Source organism: Osmerus eperlanus, chromosome 5 (genome assembly GCF_963692335.1).
Source record: "Osmerus eperlanus chromosome 5, fOsmEpe2.1, whole genome shotgun sequence".
Classification (NCBI taxonomy): Eukaryota; Metazoa; Chordata; class Actinopteri; order Osmeriformes; family Osmeridae; genus Osmerus; species Osmerus eperlanus.
In genome coordinates, this window is record NC_085022.1 from 298961 (window position 1) to 318187 (window position 19227).

The 19227-nt window shown below is 44.3% G+C and overlaps 1 protein-coding gene across 7 annotated transcripts in view; it reads left to right on the forward strand.

The window, feature by feature from the left end:
* Positions 1-17258, forward strand: part of ndrg4 (NDRG family member 4) — a 49932-nt gene extending 32674 nt beyond the window's left edge. For 3 of the 7 annotated variants that reach the window (XM_062460877.1, XM_062460881.1, XM_062460882.1), the window contains 10 exons: positions 1714-1800; positions 2167-2223; positions 2336-2439; positions 2662-2718; positions 2800-2851; positions 13329-13376; positions 14187-14222; positions 14330-14381; positions 15142-15180; positions 17064-17258. In XM_062460877.1, the coding sequence (XP_062316861.1) occupies positions 1714-1800; positions 2167-2223; positions 2336-2439; positions 2662-2718; positions 2800-2851; positions 13329-13376; positions 14187-14222; positions 14330-14381; positions 15142-15180; positions 17064-17218 (687 nt within the window). In that variant the 3' untranslated portion in view covers positions 17219-17258. Of the gene's footprint in view, positions 1-1713; positions 1801-2166; positions 2224-2335; positions 2440-2661; positions 2719-2799; positions 2852-13328; positions 13377-14186; positions 14223-14329; positions 14382-15141; positions 15181-15630; positions 15655-15763; positions 16093-17063 lie in introns of those variants that run through there. The other 4 variants (XM_062460879.1, XM_062460883.1, XM_062460878.1 and 1 more) reach the window with 3 other exon arrangements.
* Positions 17259-19227: the final 1969 nt, after the last annotated feature.

A 19227-nucleotide genomic window follows, 5' to 3' on the forward strand; every position in this document is an offset into this window, starting at 1 on the left:
GATAATCAGCTACGTAACTAATATCACCAGGTATCTGTGCCTAGGTGATTATCAGGGTACTAAATTAACTTTTTTGATCACCAGCCAATCAGAATTTCCACTAGCCAAATTTTTTAGGGTTAGGGTTAGACACAATTATGAGTTTCACTGAATGCATTTGATCATTTTATTAACATTGTTGGCATGAAAAACACAGAAAATGAAGTAAAATGAAGCACAGAAGTATGATGCAAGGGTATGTGAAATCACCAACACATGACTAAGTAAGGACACGATTTATTGTAAATGGCTAAAACGTCCATTCGCGTCATGATGAGATTGACTCCTGCCCATGCATTTACAGTAACGTTTTGTCCTAAGCAGGCATTAATTAAACTGACCTAATATACTCTTTATTAAGAACAGTGTATTTACATTACACTAGACTGTGTCAGTAAGCAACATAATTTTTCTTATGCGTAGACTACATGCGGTAATCCTTACAAAATATGACAACATTTTCATTGTCAAACACAAGCCATTCCCGACCCGTCAGCCATTTGGCATTACATTTTCTTTTGTTCGTTTCTCTAGTGCTATCAATATCCTCATCCCCTGCCTCGTTCTTCTTCTCGCCCCCAGAAGTTTGTCCTAACCACCGCTGCATTAAGTTAACTTTTTACTTAACTTTTCTACTCTAGCTAGCTCTTATTACCTCCTATGATCCGCTATGCTTCGTTTGACTTCTTCCTTGTGTTTTCTGGTGGACGCTCCGTTCGTTTCCACGGTTTCTCTCGCCGGTTTCACTTCAACTGCGCGCAGCCAATGGGCGTATAAAACGTTATCACGTAGCATTACGGCACAGTGTTCATGGGAAACTTAGGAAGTACTGCCAGGGGGATAAATGACCGAGAACCATGCCGAGAACAGAGCCTTATGTATCATTCATCTAATGCCTCATGTATAACCGGCCAAACTGGCTAGTGAGTTTTTATTAACACTCGCCAAAATGAATTTTAACCCGCATTTGGCGGGTTGGCGGGTGTTAATTTAGAACCCTGGTGATTATCCGTGTTCAGTCTTTCTGAACATGTCTCTAGTTCAATCAGGAGAGACCTTGATGAGTAAAGTGATGTTTATTACAAATGATAAATGTACTACAAGTGTTTGGAGCTTAGACCCCGTGGGAAATAAATGATCAAAGGGCGTCTGCCCCGCATCCGAAGACAAATCCCCCACGGAGTCCAGACACTGGTGGTGGTGGCGGCAGCTGACGACCCAGGGAGCCGGAACGCAGTCCCCGGGTGGCGACGGGGAGGTGAAGGGTCGCGCACTTTGGTAGCATAGACAAACTAAACAGGGAGAAACACGTATTTAAAGGCACAGCATCATTATGATAGGCTGGCAGGAGGGAAAAGTTCTGTCACCGCTAATTGATAGAGAGATCGGCTAATTGATTGCCTACTGAAACCCAGATGACAGCCCGACATGAGAAGAGGGAAAGAAGAGAGCGTTCATAGCGGAGGGAGTGAATAGTGGAACATATCGTGTGAGCCTGAGTGCAGGGTTCGGTCTTGCCTGACTGAACTTGCGCTAAGCTTAATTTCTTCTATCTCTCTCTCTCCTCTCTATCTTTCCCTCCCTCCATCTTTCCTCTCTCTATCTCTCTTTCTGTCTCCCTCCCTGTCTCCCTCCCACCTCTCTCCCTCCCTCCCTCCCTCCCTCTCCCCTCAGCTGATCTTCCCGGACATGGTTGAGGGTCTGGTTCTGCTCAACATCGACCCAAATGGGAAGGGCTGGATTGACTGGGCGGCATCAAAGGTGGATCATCACCCTGTCAAGCCTGTTATTAGCATGCTACACTATAGTCACTGTGTTCTCAAGCCTGTTATTAGCATGCTACACTATAGTCACTGTGTTCTCAAGCCTGTTATTAGCATGCTACACTATAGTCACTGTGTTCTCTCACCCAACCACAAACCCAGCAAGGGATGGTTTTAAGGGTTGGAAATTAAAGTAATTAATTATGATGCCATCATTATGCCATCATTATCACATTTAACGTCAGTATGCTTTATTGGCATGGCTAAATGGGTTCACAGCAATACAATTAGTTTTCTTTCTATTACGCTCATTATATATCTACTTCTCTCTCTCTTTGTCTCTCTCCCTACTTGCCCTCTCCAGTTGTCTGGTCTGACCAGTGCTCTGCCTGACACAGTGTTGCCTCATCTCTTCAGCCAGGTCAGTTACCTGTCTGTCTCAGTTTCTCTCCTCCTCTTTGGTCTCTCTCCTCTGTGGTATGTCTCTGTGGTATCTCCTCCCTCCTCATCGAGTCTCTCCTCTGTCTCTTCAGGAGGAGTTGATGAACAACACAGAGCTGGTCCAGAGCTATAGACAACAGATCAACAACACCATCAACCAGTTCAATCTTCAGCTCTTCTGGAACATGTACAACAGGTACACAAACGCACACCCAACACAAACACACATCCAACACATACACATACCCAGTACACACACATCCAATACATACACATACCCAGTACACACACATCCAACACATACACATACCCAGTACACACACATCCAACACATACACATACCCAGTACACACACATCCAACACATGCACCCAACACACACACACTGTCTGGCTGAGCCCCTCTCCTGTATCTGTCAGTCGTCGGGACCTGGAGATGAACCGCAGTGGGACAGTGCTCAATGCCAAGACCCTGAGGTGAGCGACTCTCCATCAGCAGACATTTCTTTAATGCCCCTGAACTCAGCCAGCAGTGTGACTATCATCTCCTCCGTCCAGGTGCCCTGTCATGTTGGTTGTGGGGGACAATGCCCCAGCCGAGGAGGGAGTGGTGAGTTCATCTCCATCTCAAACTCTATCTACTCACTTCCAGCTCCCATCATCTCTCCCTTCCTCTCCCCTCCTTTCCTCTCCTCCCATCTTCTCTCCTCTCCCTTCCTCTCCTCCCATCTTCTCTCCTCTCCCCTCCTCCCATCTTCTCTTCTCTCCCCTCCTCTCCTCCCATCTTCTCTTCTCTCCCCTCCTCTCCTACCATCTTCTCTTCTCTCCCCTCCTCCCATCTTCTCTCCTCTTCCCTCCTCTCCTCTCCTACCATCTTTTCTTCCCACCTCTCCCCTCCTCTCCTCCCATCTTCTCTTCCCTCCTCTCCCATCCTCTCCTCCCATCTTCCCTCCTCTCCTCTCCTCCCATTTTCTCCTCCCATCTCCCCTCCTTTCCTCTCCTCCCATCTTCTCTACCCTCCTCTCCTTTCCCCTGTTTGTGCAGGATGACTCATCTCTGCAGTATTGTGGCTACTAAAACATCTGGGTCAACCCCACTCCTTGCTGTCACTCACACACACACACACTCTCACAGACACTCACACACATACACATACTCACATACACAAACGCACACATGCACACAAACAGTCCGTTCACCGCGTACCTGATATGGGTGAATGACGCGTCGGCTACTCTGGCGAGTTTTAGAAAGCGCGGAAAGAATACTACACCCTTCAGCAGGGGTGTCAAACTCATTTTCACCGAGGGCCACATCAGCATTATGGTTGCCCTCAAAGGGCCAGTTGTAACTACGATGTAACAATGTAAAAACATAGTGTTTTAGTTGTAGCTTTTGTGAACATAGGGCCTATTCTGCTGCAATTGCAGTCCGCCTTTTAATCCTTGGACAATCTGCTGTTTTTCTTGAATGGATAAATTTGGCATATTTATCTCCGTGGTTGGTGTCAAAATGCCGACAGAGATTGTACTCTTTAACGACCGACATCCCCTTACAACACAAAATACATACCTTTTTTCTCCTTGAAGCACAAACATTCGCTTTCCCATCTTTATTGAAAGTGCCTTCCATCCAGGGCCGGATGCAGCCTGCTTTGACTAGGGGTGCAGTGAACATTTTTGGGGGGTCCCTTACGAAAAAGAAGTATACTTACATTTACATTTATGTATTTAGCAGACACTTTTATCCAAAGCGACTTCCAAGAGAGAGTTTTACAAAAGTGCATAGGTTACTGATCATAACAACGAGATAGCCCCAAACATTGCGGGTAGCCAAACATGAAGCATACATTGTGGAAAACCAAATAAGTGCCAAAGGGAAGAACCATAAGAGCATGCAGTTAGACAACTTACAATTAAACAGCAATAACCTCAAAAGTGCAAGAGTGTACCTGTGGAAAAAAGCAAGCAACAATAATATATTTCACGGCGAGTACAATCATTTTAAGACAGTTACAACAAACCAACAAAAGCAACAAGTCTCACAATAAGAGACATTGTGATCCTGGAGGAAACTAACATCAGGTCCAGCCAATCATTCCTAAGTGCCGTTGTACTCCCGGAACCAGTGCGTCTTGAGCCTTTTCTTGAAGGTGGGGAGACAGTCAGTGTCCCTGATGGAGGTGGGGAGTTGATTCCACCATTGGAGGGCCAGACAGGAGAAGAGCTTGTGTTAGGATCGGGCGCTCTTGAGTGGTGGGACCACCAGACGGTTGTCAGAAGAAGACCGTAGGTGGCGGGTGGGGGTGTAAGGCTGAAGGAGAGACTTGATGTAGTCGGGTGCAGTCCCGTTCACCGCTCGGAAGGTCAGTACCAGGGTCTTGAATCTGATACGGGCCGTGATGGGAAGCCAGTGGAGGGAGATGAGGAGTGGGGTAACATGGGAGCGTCTGGGTAGATTGAAGACCAGACGGGCTGCCGTGTTCTGAATCCTCTGGAGAGGGCGGGTTGCGCATGCTGGGAGACCGGCGAGCAGCGAGTTGCAGTAGTCCAACTTTGAGAGGACAAGTGCTTGGACTAGCAGCTGGGTGGAATGCTCAGACAGGTATCTCCTGATCTTCCGGATGTTGTAGAGCGTGAATCTGCATGACCGGGAGACCGCAGCAATGTGGGCTGTGAGGGAGAGCTTGTCATCCATGGTCACCCAGATACAATAGGAATGCTACTGTAATTTTCTGCATTTGGCCATAGTTTCTCATCCACATCACATCTTATGTCATCTAGGGCAATACACCCTAGGAAAGAATCTTCTGGCATGCCTGATCCGTCCCTGGCAATGTCCAAGCATCCAGCATTCATTGCATCCAGGTGGGACATTTGATCATGTGGATGGTGGTCATACAGTAAACCTTCCACCTCCATGAGGAAAATAATTATTCTATGGGGTTGAGGAATGGAGAGTATGGTGAGAGGAAAAGTGACACCATTCTGGGATGGGCTGCAAACCACTCGGTGACTGCATGGGAGTGGTGAAATGCCACATTGTCCCATACAAATGTTGGCTGATTTCTTCTCTCTGCATCCCTTTCTTCACCTAGCACAACCCTTCCATAGAGATCATTTTATAGCATGTAATTTTTTTATTCAAAATATATTTCATTACAATATTACTGTAGAAATGTAGCAAATTTCTGTCTTATTCAGTTTTGTATTATGTTATTGTTTTGAACTGAAGTTGAACAGTATGTAAGCATGTGCAAATTGGCCTGTAGGTACATAGAGTTTTGGCAGTTGTTGTGTCGAAGTGAGAAAAGAATGAATGTAATTTGAAAGATGTAGTCATTGAATGCATTTTGTGCCAAAACAATGATAAATGATCCAGAGTTTATCCCACATATACTTCTGTTGTGCTCACTGTGTGAAGAGTTTTGAAAACGTGACTTAAGTATTGAGAAATGTGTCCCAGCGACTGTAAAAAACTGTAGTGGTTTGTGTAACAGCAGTCCATCAGTGGATATTGCTGCGCACATTGTGATGTTGGCACCCCTCTGGCCCGGGACATCCACTGTGGCTCTCTTCCCAATCACATTCCTTCCTCTACGCCGTGTTTTGGCCAAGTTGAAACCCGCCTCATACACAAAGATGAACATGTGGGGTGTTTGCCTGCCTTCAATCACTGTTCAAAAACAGTTCTGTATGTTATTGTGATCTTACCTGGACATATTGGTTTCTGAGTTGCTTCACACGTTCAGAGTTCCTCTCAAAAGGCAGTGTACAACTGCTTCATCCTGACCTGATGTTTTTTCAGGACTCTAGAAATACTTGTTTTGCTTACACTGTGAATATGTGCAAAAGTAACGTTGTCTGCCTCGAATCTCAGTGAGTTTTATGCCATTGTTTCTGATAACCATATCAACAATGGCAGTTTCCTGCACATCAGTGAACATCCTACCTCTCCGACCTGTGTGAGGTAACTGTCCTAAGCAGAAATGCAAAAGCAATTACACACAAGTGGGTTTGGAAGCTTTGCTGTATTTACTTCTGTAATGTGCAGCTCAGTCAGATGCCCTTGCAGAATACAAGTTACCTGTTGGTTTGCAGGAAAACTCTAACAAATAGATGCCACTGTTGAGCGTTGCAGATTTGGCTGCACTCTCTGACCCGCCTCTCTCATTGAGAGACCATGATTTATTACATGATCAATTAAAGTAGCTCTGATCTCATCTGAGACTACAGCTCTTGATCTTATTCTTATTCTTCTTCCACCACGCATACGTACTCCTCGCCCCCTCCCAGCCACTCTTCTTCCTCTTTCAGCCACTTCTCTATCTCTTGCTGGGTCCATGTTTACATCACAATAGAAAACTATTCTGAAGTTGTCTCCTTTTGTAATGAAATTGAAAGAGTAACACCTGTGTAGATGTTCAGCTACAATGAGAATCAGCTGTGCTTGTTCCAATTGTCCAATAGTTTTTATAGCATTTCATTTTTAGATTCGAAATATATTTCATTACAATATTACTGTAGAAATGTAGCAAATTGCTGTCTTATTCAGTATTGTATTATGTTATTGTTTTGAAAACAGTATGTAAGCATGTGCAAATTGGCCTGTAGGTACATACCGTTTGGGCGGTTGTTGTGTCGAAGTGAGAAAAGAATGTAATTTGAAAAATTTAGTCATTGAATGCATTTTGTGCCAAAGCAATGATAAACTAGAGAGGGTACAATTTCTGGGGAAATTGTACGGTGTGCTTGCTTGCGTCGGTTGCACAGGGGTACGTTTTTGAATGAAATTTTTACAACTGATATTTCTGTATATTTGATATAAAAATGCATACTTATTATTTATAAAGATTACATAGATTTAAAAGCATTTTTTTTTTGCTGCTCATTTACAACTGAAAATACGAGTGAAGTGTAGAATGAAATAGATGTCTTCTCATTTCCCCTGCAAGAGGCAGCCTCATCGTTGAATCAAAACGAATACATTTGGCAGACCGGTGTAAAAATTGACCTAATCTCTATGACTTAAACGTCCTTTTAAGTTTTTCCCTTATCGTGATATTTTCAGGCATTTAGCCTACTCATTGCATTCATTCATTAATAAAGAACCCCCTTTGAAGATTATTCTACGACCTTACCGGTGTTATGTCCCAGCTGGTTCCCAATTTAACTGGTTCCCCAGCTGAACCAGACCCTAATGCAGTGCTCACTACATTTGTTCAAAATATACAATTATGAAATGAATTTATTTCAAAAGATATAGCGAAGAAACACTCAGCCATAGGCTACACAAAATCGCATAGGAAACGAATGTTTCCATGTTGTGTTACGCGTATTTTGATCGTATTGTCTGGATTAGCAGCGACGTTCTTAGTATGAATTTTTAATATGTGGTGTCAGAAGGAGCTGTGATGTCGTGGAAAATACGGCTATTGCCTCGAAACAACCCCAAATACGTGCATAGTAGCCTACATTCGGGTAGTGTCTATGGGAACCAGTTGATTCAGAAGAAGCCAAATCAAAATGTTACCTGAAGACCAACGTAGTTAACAAATACGTAACGATTTAGCTAAATTTTGTGAGCTGGTGTAGCTTACGGTGTAAATCAACGGACTTTGTTACGCACGTATTTTTGCTCTAGTACGATCGAATCCCACTTCATGCGAGCCTGCAAATGTTTTATTTTGTCTCCATTTATTTTGTCGCGAATGGTAGCCTAATGTAGTGCGCACGTAGCCTATAGGCCTACTTTCATATTTGCCGCAGCAAATATGAGATCCGACTTGAAAATCGCCAGTAATATGTTTGTGAATTTGTGACGAATCTGGTGATAGAGGCAGACTGATAGGTGCACGCACAGCTGGGGAACCAGTTAAATTGGGAACCAGTTGGGACGTAACACCGGCAGTAGAAGATGGAATCGCGATTCAAACAGTACCATCTGCTAACTGAAAATATGCCCCCCAAAACGTAAATAAGCTTGACATTTATTTAGTGGAAAATCGCTCATTCATAAAAAGCTCACTGGTAGCGATCATTGTCAGTAACAACGCAAAATGCGAGCCCTGTGTGGAGAAGCGTAGGCTACAGCGTTGCAGTGAGCTACACTGGTTTGAAACCACAGGTAATGATAATTTTACCCACAAATCGTTTACTTGTAATCTAATGTCATAATAAATCCTACAACGAAAATGTATTTGTGAGGAATGTTTATTTTAACGATTGAAAACAGATGCATCATAGACCACTTTAGTATGTGTTGGCAACAGAGGCCAATGTCATGATGCTAATACTTCAGTGAAATAGTAGACTACTGTTTCCGAAAGTATATGTACTTCCTTAATAATATCATCTTATATTGTACATTACACATCACAATTGTGTGTCATATCACAAAGTAAAATTAGTAAGTAGTTATCACCCTGGCCTCTTTGCTTGTGGCGTTTCTGCAGCTGCCTTGCAGTAAAGCAGTTAGCTTAGCTATCTCCCAGAAGTTAACGAGCCGCTAAACTAATGTTCTGCTAGAGGTAGTCACGCAAGTTTTCGTGACGTAAGTAGCGTCATTGACTGTGGCTAGCAAGTTAGCCACCGTTAGCTTTACTTTTCGCCACAAAAACTTAATTTCTACTTAAACCGTGCAACGGAACGTAAATCCCAATAGAAGCAACTCAATCGCTACCAAGACAAAACTTTTGACACCTAGCGTCACTGTGTCCAATCCCGACCGGTTTTTAGCTAACATTCTGATAAAATCGTATCACGTTTTCTGAACACTGGCCGCTGCTGTTTTTCCGAGGATATTAACTTGATCCAGGGTCACCAAACTGACCATCAATGCTGTCAACATATCCGGGGACGTAGTTATGTCCTCCACAATAAGATATCATGCTTCAACATCTCCTATGTTGTGTAAGTCCCAACTATGCGATAAAATCTCAATTTGACTGTATACCACCACCTGCTGGATGTTTTGTTGAACTCTTCTCAAAGTTTGCTAGCCCCCATCCCTTCCTCCCCTCGACTACAGATCACGTCACACATGATTGTGTATTTTCATTGGCAAGACAAAGTAGTGTTAAGCTAGCGTTGAAATACACTCATATGCTAACCCATAGTAGCAGTACGATGACAACACAGACACATTTGTCAGAGTAAAGATCGTCGCCCGAGTGTCGCCGAGTGGTCTTTCGGCCAAAGTAACTTTCCTATATTATTTAGACATGTAAACGTCCATATATGTTCATGAAATTTTACACGTAGATTGTTTGGTATGCCTAAAATAATACTACTTACACTTTGCTGGCGATAGCAAAAGAAAATGCTGGCAAAAAGACCGGAAACTGAGTGTCCAAACCCCGTTCGGGTTTGGACAATAGTAGTTTACAGCGGTCGGGATTGGGCACAGTGACGTTAGGTTGTCTATGTAGGCCAAATATTGACTGAGTTTTAGGGGCGCGAAAATAAACAATAATAATAAATATATATGTGAGAGAACAAAGGTTGTGCCCTTGCCGAAGGCAAAGCACACCCAATGATCCACAGTTTAGTCCACATATACTACTGTTTTGCACTGTAAAAAAAAAAACTGGAACAATCTGGCAGCTACGACGCCAGATTTTTTTTAATCAACATTAATTAACTGTAAAATAATTGTATTTTTCCTGTACCAAATTTACAAGATATATCTGTAATATTACATTACAGGCTGTTCTTTGCCGGTAAATATGACTTTTATTAATTGAACTTCTCTGTAAAAAAAACAGCATTTTCAATGAATAAAAACATTAAATAAAGGTAAATTAAGATATAACAATTTAACATTTTCATTCAAAACAAGTCGTGTGCACAATAATCAGCATCCAAATACTACAGATATTACCGGCGCTTCAGACTACAACTGTAGCGCCGGCTAGCTGTGGGAATTGGAGAGGAATATTGCTCGCTGTATGCTAGGTTTACTAGACAGGTTAGATCACCATCTAACTGGACAACATTCACACTCAGGGTGAACACTTAATGTATCCAAACTACAGACCATCACATAACACATATCAAAACAGAACAAACACAACAACAAAACTCCAAACAATGCCTATCTAACTAAGCTTAAACATTTAACTCTTTAGCTTTTCAGCTTGCCGCAGGGCATTCTGGGTAACAGGAGCGTTGCCGCTACAAAACTATCTAATTAACTTTCCTTCGTCCTACTTTGCAGGCTTTACATTTATTCAATTAGCAGCCGGTTTTATCCAAAGCGACTTCAAAGAGAGAGCTTTACTAAAAGTGCATTGGTCAATGATCATAAACAACGACATAGCCCCAAAAAGGCTTTTGCAGGCTTTTGTAGTCTTTGATATTGACTGGTGCATGCTGGGATTTCATGACGTCAACTACCCGAGCTCAGTTCACAATTCAAGGTTCCTATGTCTAAACCAAAAATTATGTTATTAAGTTATTTGTCCGTGGGATGAAAGTAAATATCTGCAAAATAACTGTTAAATTAGCTAGTTTTGATAAACATGAAATTAAGTGTTTTAACAGAGTGTTTTAACATTATTAATATTTGTAAAAAAACAGACATTTTTGTGTATTTTTAAGTAACAACATTTGTCTGTAATGTTTATGTAAAATTATAAATTTACAGTTTGCCATTGTCTTTCTATCTGTATTTCCTCTCATTCAGAAATACAGAAAAAAACACGTATAATTTACAGAAAAAGTGCGGTAATTTCATCTTCTTATTTTTTTACAGTGTGCTCACTGTGTGAAGAGTTTTGAAAAAGTTACCTAAGTATTGAGAAATGTGTCCTAGCGACTGTAAAAAACTGTCATTTTTAAACGGCGATCTAAGCCATGCCTTACGTAATAGCTCATGCGTCTAGGCGGGCAGGTATGCACAGACGTTTCAGTATGCAAAGCACACATGACACCTGTCTGTGCGCAAAACTAGATATCGATCAAACTGTAAGACTTGGGGCCCTATCTTGCACCCAACGCAATTGACTTTGTACACTGACGCATGTATCATTCCTATTTTGCACCCGACGCACAGCGGACTTTTCCCTCCACAGACACACGTGGGTAAATTAGGGAATGACCTTGCGCTCCCAGGGGCGGTTCAGCGAGAAGAGGAGGCGTGTTTTTCGGCGTGTTTTTCGGCGCAAACATTCCCTGGTGCTATTTTGCAGTTTCAAAAACACAATTCCACCAGACCAGGAAAAACGTAGTCTAAACTATGTGTGAGTGTGAGTGAGTGTGTATATATGTATGTGTGTGTGTGTGTGCATCAGTGGCGCGTTATTCAGATGCTATTTTAAGGGCGCATGCTTGGCAATAATGTAGCGTGTGCACAACGCGCATACACTTTGCTTCTCTCATCTACACACACGCAGCAGTTAAAACGAGTCTGGAGTGGTTATGGTTTGATTTAATATTGAAGAATTAATACATTATAATATCTGGCTTTGGGTATTGTGTACCGTGTTGAATGGGTCTTGGTCTTGAAACTTCTTGGTTAGTTGCAACTTTTAATTGACAATATAACACGTTTAGAAACTTGACTTTAATCGAAGGATCGCCTCACTTTTCAATTTGAAGCAGTAAATCCAACGCTGTACCCAAGCACAGAGCGCACGTTTATTAAGCAAAGGCACAAAAAGGAGTAGGCTTGTCGTAAACTGGTGTTCAGGCAGGAGGTCATAAATCCAGGAGCAGGTAGAGTTTCAAATGTACCAAGAAGTATCAGGCAGGAGGGAACAAGGTCTGGAACAAACAAGGATCGACATCAAGAGGCCAAAGAGGAAACCAGATAAACGCTCAGAATGTGACAGTAAACTAAACAAGACTTTGCAAGGGACACAAGGGATTCAGGGGTATATATACAGCCCAATATGATTGGTAACCAGACACAGGTGTGTCTGGATAAGTGGGCAACTCTATCCAAGGAGTGGACATGCACAACAGAAACGGAACAAACCAACTAGACAGTAAACGGGGGGGGATTTGGGGTCCAGATTTGAAGGCATCAGTATTCAGGGGAAGGGGAGCGCTGGATCGTGACACCTTATCTCTTGAATGGTCTCACTAGATGATAATACTGGCATAATGGTGAGCTAGCTGCCTTATCTACCTAGCTATCCACATAATGGCAGACATATGGCGTAGCGGTGGCAGTGATTGCAGACGTATGGCGTAGCGGTGGCAGTGATTGCAGACGTATGGCGTAGCGGTGGCAGTGATTGCAGACGTATGGCGTAGCGGTGGCAGTGATTGCAGACGTATGGCGCAGCGGTGGCAGTGATTGCAGACATAGGGATGTAGCGGTGGCAGTGATTGCAGACGTATGGCGTAGCGGTGGCAGTGATTGCAGACGTATGGCGCAGCGGTGGCAGTGATTGCAGACATAGGGATGTAGCGGTGGCAGTGATTGCAGACGTATGGCGTAGCGGTGGCAGTGATTGCAGACGTATGGCGCAGCGGTGGCAGTGATTGCAGACATAGGGATGTAGCGGTGGCAGTGATTGCAGACGTATGGCGTAGCGGTTGCAGTGATTGTTTGCTTTGTTAGGCGTAGCGACGGTTGCTAGCTTTGTTAACATTACCTGGCACTAATCACCCCCCATATATGTCAGGTGTAGTGTACACGTCATGTAGTTCACACGTTAGGAACATGCGTGTGCACAACACTAGCGTGACGCCTACGTGATGTGTGTGTGAACGCCCGTGTTTATTGTAAGTCATGTAAACTTCTCGCGTGCGTTCAGAGGGTTGATATCATCGCGCAGGCGCGTGCAGGCGCTACTGTGCGCTTTGCATATGAACCGCTGATACTGATTACACTCCATAGTACACACGCACATGAATGCAGGCATACACACACGCAGACACACACACATACACACACATTCACACACATACCTCATACACTCCTTGCACCAACAGGAGAAGCACTCCAAATTTCGTTGTATGCAAACACAATGACAATAAAGGCTTTTATTATTATTATTATTATACACATAAACTCAGACAAATACAAATTTGATGTGATGCTAAATGTTTGTTTTGCACAAAATTTTACTTTCCAAGGTTGAATGCAATTCTAAACTGGATCCAAGCCACACTACGTTCTTGAAGGTATCTACACCCGGTGTTCTTCTTCTGCAATACTTATAGAATGTGTTCTATTTAAATATGAACAATTATAATTGGTGGCCAAGCATCGAAGCTGCGGAGCCACTTAAGTGTTTCTACCTTTTCTTATTATTATTACACATCTTCTTCTCCCATTGAAGTCTATGGTAGCCCCTAGAACCGTATGGTCAAAAGTTGTGAAATTTGGCACACTCTTTAAGGACAGTCCCCTCTTTATTTTCACTAAGTTTCATGTCTCCCACTGCAGTACTCTTGCGCCACCAACGGGTCAAAGTTTGACGTTTGTTTACATTGCGTAACTTTTGAACCGTGTGACCCATTTTCACAAATGAGGTACCGTTGGATTCCCTGGATCAAGACAAGTTCATTTATTTGATACTCCTCCTTAAATTTTTGTCCACTCTTCCCCAGAATTGGCACAGATCATCATCAGAGCAACCCTCACTCAAATTATCAAAGGATTTTTGATTTTCAAAACCGTTTGTCCGGTACAGACAATCAAAATTGGAAGTTGGGTCATATCTCAGCAAGTCTTTGAGATATCAAGTAATTAATTTGGCACATATATTTGCTGCATGTACTCGGAACCCTATTCTGAGGATGTCTAAAATGTTTTTCATTTGACCTGCTTGGCCACCTCATTGCTGCTTGCAGTTATATTTGAGGGCTTGATTTTTTCATAACTTGTCTTTGTAATTATACTCTTCTATGTTCTACCTGTTCTAACAGTTCTATATTGTACCTGTTTTATGTTCTAACTGTGCTGTTCCTGTCCCTCCTGGTTGGTTGAAGATGGCTGATTCTGGTGGACTTCCCCAGTTAACACAGGTGAGACAGAAGCATGGCCGCTGGTCACATTTGAAGTGAATGCAGTGATTGGCCACATTTGAAGTGAATGCAGTGATTGGTCTCTCATCCATTCTATCCAACCACAGCCTGGGAAGCTGAGTGAAGCCTTCAAGTACTTCCTGCAGGGCATGAGCTACAGTAAGTACCCTGGGGGATCACGACTGAGGGATGTATGGAGGGGTAGAGGGATGGAGGGAGGGATAGAAGGATAGAGGGAGGGGTAGAGGGATGAAGGGGTGGAGGGATAGAGGGATGGAGGGAGAGAGGGGTACAGGGATAGAGGGAGGGGTAGAGGGTGGGATGGAGGGAGGGGTAGAGGGAGGGATGGAGGGGTAGAGGGAGGGATGGAGGGAGGGGTAGAGGGGTGGAGGGAGGGGAAGAGGGATGGAGGGGTGGAGGGATGGAGGGATAGAGGGAGGGGTAGAGGGAGGGATGGAGGGAGGGGTAGAGGGAGGGATATAGGGATAGAGAGAGGGGTAGAGCGGTGGAGGGAGGGGAAGAGGGGTGGAGGGGTGGAGGGGTGGAGGGGTAGAGGGGTAGAGGGGTGGAGGGAGTGGAAGAGGGATGGAGGGGTGGAGGGAAGGAGAGAGGGAGGTAGGGATGGAAGGGTGGAGGGATGGAGAGAAGGAGAGAGGGAAGTAGGGGTGGAGGGATGGGGGGAAGGAGAGAGGGAGGTACGGATGGAGGGAACATGAATGATTGACCATTTATCTTTCCTTTAGATTCTTATTCTGTTGTTTCACCCTTGTGTGTCCAGTCTCACTTTTATTCCAGTAATGGTGTGCAACTGAAGTATTGTATGGTGTTGTGCTGCATGTGGTGTTACAGTGTCTGTTGTCTAATTCAGTGTTTGTGTTGTGTTTATCTTGCCCTCTGTCTCCCTGCCTCCGTCTCTTAGTTGCGTGTGTGAAGGATGGAAGGTTGAGTGGAGGGCCAGGTACTTCCTGTTTGGTGTTGCCCTCTGCCCTTCCCTTCAGCTCAGATGCAGACTTTACACCTTGCCTAGTGACAAAAAATCTTATCTTGCGACTCGCGAAAAATCTATCGACTTTCTGCTACTTTGCCAATCTCCGTTTTTAGTTGTTAACTGTTTTCTTCTTTGTGAATTACATTATATTTGCCTTTCTTTGTGTTTTACTGGTCCCAATGTTTATAGAAGTAGGCTTCTAATTGTACTTAGTACATCTACAGATCTAAAGCTTGACGCTACATGACGCCATCACCATCTTTCGACTTTTAGCAACTTTTCAGAGAGCCAATAGTGACTTCTGGCAACACTGCTCAGATTATCTTACTTTGACGCAATTTTAGATTGTTCTTTTTGCTCTTCATCTCGTCCTCAAATCTTTTTTATATAGCTTCAATACTGTGGATTATTTGCTTTCAGGAGTCTGTATTCAACCCTGCTGCCCTGTCCCCAACCCTGCTGTCCCCAACCCTGCTGTCCTCAACCCTGCTGTCCTCAACTCTGCTTCCTCAACCCTGCTGCCCTGTCCTCAACCCTAATGTCCTCAACCCTGCTGTCCTCAACCCTGCTGTCCTCAACCCTGCTGTCCTCAACCCTGCTGTCCTGTCCTCAGCCCTAATGTCCTCAACCCTGCTGTCCTCAACCCTGCTGCCCTGTCTAAAACCCAGATTTCCAGTCTAAAACCCAGATGTCCTCAACCTGCTGTCCTGTCTTAAACTCGGATATCCAGTCTAAAACCCTGCTACTATCCTCAAACCTGCTGTCCTGTCCTCAACCCTGCTGTCCTCAACCCTGATGTCCTCAACCCTGCTGACCTCAACCCTGCTCTCCTCAACCCTCCTGTCCTGTCCTCAACCCTGCTGTCCTGTCCTCAACCCTGCTGTCCTCAACCCTGATGTCCTCAACCCTGCTGACCTCAATCCTGCTGTTCTCAACCCTCCTGGCCTGTCCTCAACCCTGCTGCTGACCTCAACTCTGCTGTCCTCAACCCTGATGTCCTCAACCCTAGTGTCCTCAACCCTGCTGTCCTCAACCCTGCTGCCCTGTCCTCAACCCTGCTGCTGACCTCAACCCTGCTGTCCTCAACTGTGGTGCTATGACACATTTCAGAACATGGAGTATGATAGTGGGGTTAACCAGTCAAATGGTGTTGTCAGTTTATCCCATTCCAGATAAAAACATTTAGCTGAAATGAAGCACCCTGTTTGAGATAGTTTAATGTTATTCATTCTGTAGTTGAAACAGGTCTGTGTTTTGACAAAACCAACATTCTTCCGCAAGACATAACATGAGAACTGTGTGTTCAGCGTTAGGTCTGTTATCCAGACAGACACATGGCTGGTATCTGCAGCATCAGGCCAGCAGCCTGGTCTCATCAGCAGTTTAGGAGGATACAGTTGGCTCTTCATACACAGCTTGTGGCCCCATCTCTCCCAGATAATTTTCCTGCTGCTGTATTCTGTGATTCTGATTGCTGTCTCTATCAATTTTTTCTCTCTCCAACTCTTACCTTTCCTATTTCCATCTCTCTCTTTCCCCAACCTTCAATATCAACTCTCATTATTCTTCTGCTATCTCCCTTCCTTCTCCACCTCTCCTTTACTCTGGTCTTACCCATCCTCCACCCACTTCACTTCCCTCCTTTTCCTCACCCCAATGTCCATCATCTTTGTCTCATCTGTTTTTATCTCCTGCTCTCCTCCTTCTTTCTCCTCCTCTTCTTCTCCTAAACCCTACTCATCCCCTGCTCCCCTTTACTCCTTCTCTCCTCCTGCTCCCCTCTTCTTCTCCTACCCCTTTCCCTGTTTCTCATCCTCTTCTCCTCCCTGCTTCCTCTCCTCCCCTCCTCCCAGTGCCCTCTGCCAGTATGACCCGCTTGGCTCGCTCCCGGACAGGCTCCCTGGCCAGCGGCAGCTCCCTGGACGGCTCCCGCTCCCGGCCCTTCACCCACACGGACAGCAGCGAGGCTGTGGCCCAGCTCTCCCACAGCATGGAGGTTTCCTGCTGAGGCTGCCATGGAAAGGAGGGTAGAGGGGAGGAGGAGAAGGGAAGAGAGAGGGGAAGAGATGGGGGAGGAGATGGGAGAGGGGGAAGGAGAGGGGAGGGGAGGCGAGAGGGGGAGAAAAGGGGAAGAGAGAGGGGGGAAGAGAGAGGGGGGAAGAGAGGTGAAGAGAGAGGGAGATGCGAAAGAAGGAGAGAGGGGGAGATGAGAGGGTGGAGGAGAGGGGGAGGAGAGGGGGAGGAGGGAGACGAGTGACTGAGTTTCTACAAACTTTCTCTTATGTCTGTATTTCACTTGTGTCCTGTTTGCTTCCAGTCCACAGTTTTTTAAATGATCTACCTTTGACTTCCTTTTCCCCTTGTCAAAGTTCAAGTCTTTTATTGTCAGATGCACAGAACAACACAGGGTCAGACTGGGCACTGAAATTCTTAGGACAAGACAACACAAAGCAACCTGCCATAACATAACATATAAGTACACAGAACATAGATTACATCTATAATAAGCTAAAATATAGTGCACCTCCTAATATACAAATAATATACAATATTTAATACAGTATACAAAACCTCTAATACACATAATAACCTATACTAACCTTATAAACCTATACTGCTTGTCCTGCTCCTCCTACTTCTCCTTCTCACCCTTTAAGATGTCTACTAGTCCCGCCCCTGCCTTCTTAAAACAGCAGATGCAGCTTTGTTGTTTTTAAAACAAATGGGATACAAACACACACTTTACTCACTCTCACAAAGGAGACTATCACATTGAGTCCATGACATAACCTGTATTCCTCATGTTAGTACCACACGTTAGTACCATGTGTTAGTACCACATGTTAAAGATCCTGTAAAGTGGAATTAAAAACGAGTTTCAAGTTCACCACACCACCGAATAATGTGTTATTAACTACCCATCCAAATTAGAATGCAAAAAAACACAGACTAGTATGTTAAATTATGCTTTGAGATCGTAAAAAAATCAGCAGTCTTCTCTGTTCGAGACTGGGGGGGCGTGTCGCCTGAAGGAGCTGAAGCTCGGCCCCCTCGCTGGAAGGCACCACCTCTTTCAAGCTACCTACGACCCAGATAATGGACGCTACGTCAAGCCGAACAAAACAGTATAGAATTAGAATGTATTTGTTCAATGAGTGAAACATACAGATGCATATAAATGAAATATTCCCATGAGCTGTAACACAGGAGTAAACATTTACAGTAGAGACAGCAGACAGTGAGCTCTCCAACTACTTCTAGCACATTAGCTACCATTTCACCAAAATACCATCATTCTACACCGAGTAGCCTAATATCAAGTTAGCGGTTTGCACTAATTATAGCAGAAATACCTCTGGAAAAATTATCTAGTATAATTATAACAAGCACACAGAACTGAGTGATGAACTGCTGGCGGCGGTGGATGGTCCAGGTGCGACCGGAGGATGAACGGCCGGGGGGGCGATGCTCGGTATGGCTCCGCGCTGCAAGAGAAGCCGTGTGTTGGTGAACCCCGTCTGTGTCTGGTCCATGTTAAAACTGTCCGCCGTGAAATGGTCAGTGGCGCAGAGGCGGCTGTTGGAGTTTATCCGAAGCTTTCCATGAGCGTGGCTCTTCACAAAATCTATCCACCTATTTTTCCTTTCATTATCAACAGGGAACTTAAATGGCGTTGCAGCGCAGCTGGAGTTCTTGCATCCAGGGACGAGGCAGTTGCGGGTGGTGGGAGACATCCTGAAGCTAGCTAGCTAGCTGATGTAAGCTACAATAACAGTACAGCAGGAGGAGCCATTCAGTGATCTGACGTAGATGGGGCGAAATGACGTAGATAGGGCATTTTTTGCTCCGCCCATTAAAACCTGATCTGAAAACGGAAGATAAACTGTTCTTCGGTCTAACTCCACATTTCAGTGCGACAAAGTTTTAGCGCTTTGCACATGCTTTCAGGAATTCATTTCACACATATATAATGTACTTAGAAGCAAAACATGGGATTTACTTTACAGGATCTTTAAG